This window comes from Aricia agestis, chromosome 14 (assembly GCF_905147365.1).
Source record: "Aricia agestis chromosome 14, ilAriAges1.1, whole genome shotgun sequence".
In the NCBI taxonomy this organism is placed as follows: Eukaryota; Metazoa; Arthropoda; class Insecta; order Lepidoptera; family Lycaenidae; genus Aricia; species Aricia agestis.
Genome location: NC_056419.1, coordinates 4,666,525 through 4,672,721, shown reverse-complemented (window position 1 = coordinate 4,672,721; position 6,197 = coordinate 4,666,525). Strand labels below are relative to the sequence as shown.

General features: G+C 35.7%; 1 protein-coding gene across 2 annotated transcripts; it reads left to right on the top strand.

Moving 5' to 3' along the window:
- Nucleotides 1-200: 200 nt before the first annotated feature.
- LOC121733810 lies at nucleotides 201-5,116 on the top strand. Of its 2 annotated transcripts, none has more exons than XM_042124180.1 (5): nucleotides 201-283; nucleotides 533-752; nucleotides 1,456-1,586; nucleotides 3,466-3,621; nucleotides 4,918-5,116. In XM_042124180.1, the coding sequence occupies exons 1-5, from the start codon at nucleotides 220-222 to the stop codon at nucleotides 5,070-5,072; spliced, it is 726 nt and encodes a 241-aa protein (XP_041980114.1). In that variant the 5' UTR covers nucleotides 201-219; the 3' UTR covers nucleotides 5,073-5,116. The 2 variants fall into 2 exon arrangements, with proteins under 2 accessions (XP_041980114.1, XP_041980113.1); XM_042124179.1 differs by having other exon boundaries at nucleotides 201-310.
- Nucleotides 5,117-6,197: the final 1,081 nt, after the last annotated feature.

Here is a 6,197-nt window from a genome sequence, read left to right as displayed (position 1 = left end):
AGCGATAAACTGAATTCTGCACGAACAAAGTTCATATTCATGTATACATATAATATACATCTAGTAGCACATAAGATTTTGCTTACTCAAGTTGCAAATTTTCCGCACATCCTTTTTCAGTCTCATACTATGTCAATATTATGTTTGTTATTAGCAAACAGACGAAGTATTTAAAAGACTTCTCGTTTGAACACGTCAGTTTTATCCTTACGACTCAAAATGCAGGGTTACTGCAGTTTTGTGCTCGCCATTTTGAGTGTTTGTCTCCTGAGTTTAAATGCTGGTATGTTAAATATTGTTTTGTATAATGGTAAATGGTTAAATCTTTTTACATTTATAGCAGAAATTGTGTAACAAATGAACTTGCAAGATCATAAAATTGAACCATAAATGTGGCCATTAGAAAACAACAATTATTATATTAAGTACAAGCTTACAAACGTTTTTAAATTAAAAACAAACACTTAACTATTTAAGCTCAATTTAGAAATGAGTTATGCCTTGAAATAAAGCTGTTTTTTCCGACTTGCAGCGCCATCTCTACAAAAATGCAAGAAGGAAGACGGCCAATGTCTTAAGGAGTTGGTTCAGGGTATGATCAATACTGTGGCTGTTGGTGACCCAAAATATGGCTGGGACCCTCTGGACCCAATGTATATTCAACACATAGACTCCAGTTCATCAAGCCTCCAGCTAAACTTACAAGATGTGATTGTGACTGGCCTAAGAGGATGTGTCGCTAAGAAAGTCAGGTATGTTTTCTTACAAATGAGGAAAGAAAAACATTACATATAAATTTATTAGTAATAAAGTATAAACTGTTTCTCAAAACTTGTGGGTATTTCAGATAAATGTCGTATTCTAAAGAAATACTGCTGTGCTAGTCGCATAATAGGGAATTAACAAGATTAATAATTTACAAAGGTATTCAACTGCATCACATCCATACATCCATACTAATATTATAAAGGCGAAAGTGTGTCTGTCTGTATGTTACCTCTTCATGCCCGAACCGCTAAACCGATTTTGCTGAAATTTGGTAGGAAGATACTTTGAAATCCCGGGAAAGGACATAGGATGATAGTTTTATCCAGGAAAAATGTACGTTTCCCACACGATATATTTTTAGAATTGCGGGCATCCTACTAGTCCTACTAGTAAAATATAAATTTTCCAAAATTCTGAGATTTATTTTTAAAACAGTGTTTCCCATCCTGTGGTCCGCGGACCCCCGGGGGTCTGCAGTGTCGTCTCTGGACCATACATATTCAGATTTTTTGCTGTTTATTTTATTAAGGGGGTCCCTAAAAACTAAACAGCAGAAAGAAGTTGGGAAACACTGCCATAGATGTTCCTTAACTTTGCTGGGACGAAAAATTGGAATGTTTTAAGACGCTGTATGAAAGCAAACTTAACAGCAAGAATATTAACAACAAAACACATTTTTATCCCTAGGTACAGCCCGGAAAGAACAAGTCTGTTTATGAAGCTAATGTGCTCAATTGAAATGAATGGTCAGTACGAGATGAAAGGAAGGCTCCTGTTCCTACCCATTGAAGGAAACGGGAAAAACCACGTTATACTCAGTAAGTTTTTTTAGTTTTCACCCAAAATAAATATCAATAGCTGAGTATCTACCTAAATACGTTTATACGTGGGAGAGCCAAGCTTCGGCACGAATGGGCCGGCTCGACCGGAGAAATACCACGTTCTCACAGAAAATCGGCGTGAAACAGCGCTTGCGCTGTGTTTCGCCGAGTGAGTGAGTTTACCGGAGGCCCAATTCCCTTCCCTATCCTCCCCTATTCCCTTCCCTTCCCATCCCTACCCTCCCCTATTACCCTATTCCCTCTTGTCCCTAGTGTTCCCTAGTGTCCATAGGCGACGGAAGTTGCTTTCCATCAGGTGATCCGTTTGCTCGTTTGCCCCCTTCTTTCATACAAAAAAATATATTTTCGTTAACCCGACTGCTTTCAATCAAACAACTAAAACAGTCACTAAACTCCAAACTAAACCGGTTTGTCCAAAACTTTGTACATATTTTGATCATGGTCTGGAACTTGGGTCATAGACTCACTAGCTGCTGGTCTCATACAATAATCTATTAATTTTAGTCTTTTAGTATCCAATTTTAGTCCTTTAATGTAAACTAGCTGTTTGACCGAGCTTTGCTCGGTATCCGATGAAAATGACATTTTCTAAAAATGATTCCTAGCTAGATCGATTTATCGCCCCCGAAACCCCCTATATACTAAATTTCACGAAAATCGTTGGAGCCGATTCCGAGATTCCAATTATATATTTATATACAAGAATTGCTAAGATATAATAAAGAGTCAAAATCTAAGTATTCGCATTTGATATTAGCTACTTACATTAAATAGATACATAAGTAATAAAATCGTTAGTAGTGTCGTAATCGATATTGATATATTGAATATAATCAATAATCATTAGTATTAACAGTAGTGAGACAAGAATTATTACAACTTTTATCCGACAAGAATGAAAAATTATCATAGTTATTGGTTACTAAGGTCCTTATACATCTTGTCAATTTAATGCATAATATGAATCCACATAAAAATACAGGGAAAACCTTTAATCAATATAAATACTGCCGACTGCAACAGGAAAATTATGTTATGAGAGTATAATTTTTATATGCAGTAAAGGAACCTCTAGAGAGATGGTAAAGTACCAAACACAAAATGTGATGTTTGGTTTACCGAGGAAAGGCAATAAGGAAATAAGTTTTATGAAGGCACATCACAAAATATAGCTAACGCCTCCGTGAGCCAGTGGTTAAGAGGTTGACTCTTGACTCGGAGGTCATGCGTTCGATTCCCGCGTTGGAAACATGTTATTTCCAAGTTTGATTAGGACTGACATGCAGGCTGATCACCTGATTGTCTGACAAGTATTAGATGATCCATGCGTCGGATGGGCATGTAAAAAGTCGGTCCTGCGCCTGACCTCTCGCCAGTCGTGTCGGTCTACCGTCCCACTGGGTTATTAGAGTAAAGGAATAGAGAGTGCTCTTGTGTACTGCGCATACCCTTGGACACTATAAAATTACTCCTGCGTACCTGGCCTGGTTTCAATGAAACCGGCTACCATCACCGAAACCGCTGTGGGGGGTATTATATTATACAAAATATAGGGATAAATTATATTAGCTTTTCCATGGTTTTTGGCATTTATTGTTTAATTATTGAGACCTCGGATCAGCTCGGGGATTAGTTCGGCAATTTTCTCTGACAAACCTGATTCTTTAACTTTACAATTTTTTTTCTATTGTACAAAAATATTTTAGGCGGAGGTTTAACTTAGTTTGGTTATTCGCTAGCGTCTAGGGAACCTGGAATAACGTTAAAACATTTGTTTTCACAGTTATTCCAATAATAAAAGAGTTATCAAAGTATCATGAATTATAAAGTTACCTAAAATCTTTTAATTTTTCAGGGAAAGCCATTTTTGGCGTGGACAGCGTACTCTCTAAAGTCAACGGCGCTGATGGGAAGGAACATCTGAAGATAGTGGACTGGACTCACGACTACGACTTGAAGGACAAAGCCGAAGTCCACTTTGATAACTTGTTTAATGGCAATGAGATACTCGGTGAGTCATCCATACTAATAATATAAATGCGAAAGTGTGTTTGTTTGTCACCTCTTCACGCCCAAACCGCTGAACCGATTTTGCTGAAATTTGGTATGGAGATACTTTGAGTAAATATACGGTTACTGCGCATCAAACGAATTATGGCGCAACGGAGTTGCAGGCGTCATTTAGTTATGCGTCATTGGTGGGATATTACGTAATTGTGCAATCAGAAAATTATTTAAATTAGTTGTTTCAAGTTTAAGTATATATCAAACTATGACGCCAACTCCGTTGCGCCAAAATTCGTTCATCGCGCGGCACTGGTATGTTTTTCGGGGATAAAAATACCCCATGTCCTTTCACGGGACTCAAAGTATCCCATAATAAAAAACACAATAGGTTTAGCGGTTTGGGCATTTGGCACAGACAGACAGAACACACAGTTTTTCACTCGTTTTTTTGGCACTTGGCAAAACACATCGATAATAATAATTAGTGTTATAAGCGCTTGCGATACCCTCTTAAATTCTGTACATTTTCGATTTAAAGAATTGCCGTAGAAATTATGAAATTCAAAGCAACATTATGGCTTCGTATTTTCTTCCGTTTTGTCATGATGTGGCTTTATAAGTAGATAAATAGCTGTTTCATAGCAAATGAAGCAGCTATTTATCTACTTCATAAGAAGCAGCTATTAAATATTAAGTTTTAAAATATTATATTCTGATCTTTATATTTTATGTAATAGAGCTATAGAAACGCGTTGACTTTATTTTGTTCAATTTAAATTTTTAGTTAAAGCTGTCTTGCCATACAAATATATTATAAAGATAATATTTTATTATCTTGTCAACACAAGCAGATTAGTTAATTACTAATATGATTTTACTAGAAAAGAAGTTTTTGTGTAATGACGAAAAACAAATTAACATTAATAACAATACGCAACGTACGTTAATTATTGTTCAAACCAGTCAAATTGTTTAAGTAAATACAAATATCATAGAGAAAATACGTAGTTTTGACCTAACGGACAGAAAATTTGAATAATTGCACATTCTAGAAAACAGAATAGCTATTCCAGTTCCTGCTACCCAGAATCTAGATTATTAACCTAATTAAGTAATTAGTCATGAGATAAAGTATAAAAAGACTAATCGTTTCAAATTACAGACACTTTGTACACAATTATATTGTATAATATCTATTTGATATAGGTACTTACCTATTTATAAAAATGCAACAGAACTGCTTGTTTACAAAACTGTTTTAAAGAAAATCTTGTTCTAATATTTTATGAATTGATTTCAGGTAAAGCAGCTCAAGAAGTGATAGAAAATAACAGCAATGAGATAGTACAAGAAGTGGGTGGGCCGATAGTGAAGACGATAGTCACTAACGTGGTAGAAGCTGTACAGAAGATCTATGATGTTATACCATTGGAAGACTTAATTATAGACACGTAGAAAATGTAACAAAATTAAAATAGAATATAGGTACAATTTTCCAAGGAATTACTTTTGCAATACCTACCCTTTGATTACCTCGATCGTGGAAAAACCAGACACAATAGTTTATCTATTGTTATCGCGGCCGCATGTGGCTGCTTGGGAGTTGAAGTATTAAAAGACATCAGAAACTGCAGCCGGGCATAAGGGATTGTAGTCAAATTACACAAGTTTGTTAAGGCGTGCAGGTAAGTCTCTTCGAATCTCATGAGGGGAAGTAAAAATGCCGCTTTTTTGCTCGACTTGGCGGGGGCACTGCCGTGCCCCCAGATTCACAGTTTTTTCAAGCATTTGAAATTGCGTTGTATTTATTTTTTTTATTCACTGTTTTATGTCATCTTCGTTGATGACTCTATGCAAAATATAAATCGGACTGTATCTATACATATAAAAACCAACTTGATGTCAGAGCCGGAACGCCTGAAATAGATTTATTAATGAAAAAAAAACTTTTTTAAGTTGTAAAATTATGTCATCTATAAATATTGAGTATTGAATGCACTGGTAACAAAAAAAGTTCTAAAATTACATCTATATATATATAAAACTCAAAGGTGACTGACTGACATGGTAATCTATCAACGCACAGCCCAAACCACTGGACCGATCGGGCTTAAATTTTGCATTCAAGTAGATATTATGACGTAGGCATCCGCTAAGAAAGGTTTTTGATCAATTCCACCTCCAAGGGGTTAAAATAGGGGATGAAAGTTTGTATATAATAATACTTCTTAACGCGAGCGAAGCCGCGGGCAAAAGTTCGTCTTACCATATAGGTGGTAGATAAGTAAAAAAAAACAGAATTCTAATTGGCCATGTTATAAAAACAAGCTGAATTACAATCATAAATGTATCATAACTAATTAGAAACACAGCAAAATAAATAGAGCACGCAATAAAACTTTCAACAGGATACATTCTCTGTGGGAGGTAGCTGCTAGTTGTACAAATAGAATGCAACACATCCACATGTGATATGCTGACGTGTTTATAGCATGTTATCTAATTTGGTAATTTTATGGCCTACCATCGCAGAAACTGATCATTAGTTGATGTTAAAATATTTGAGTTACTAGGGCCGGT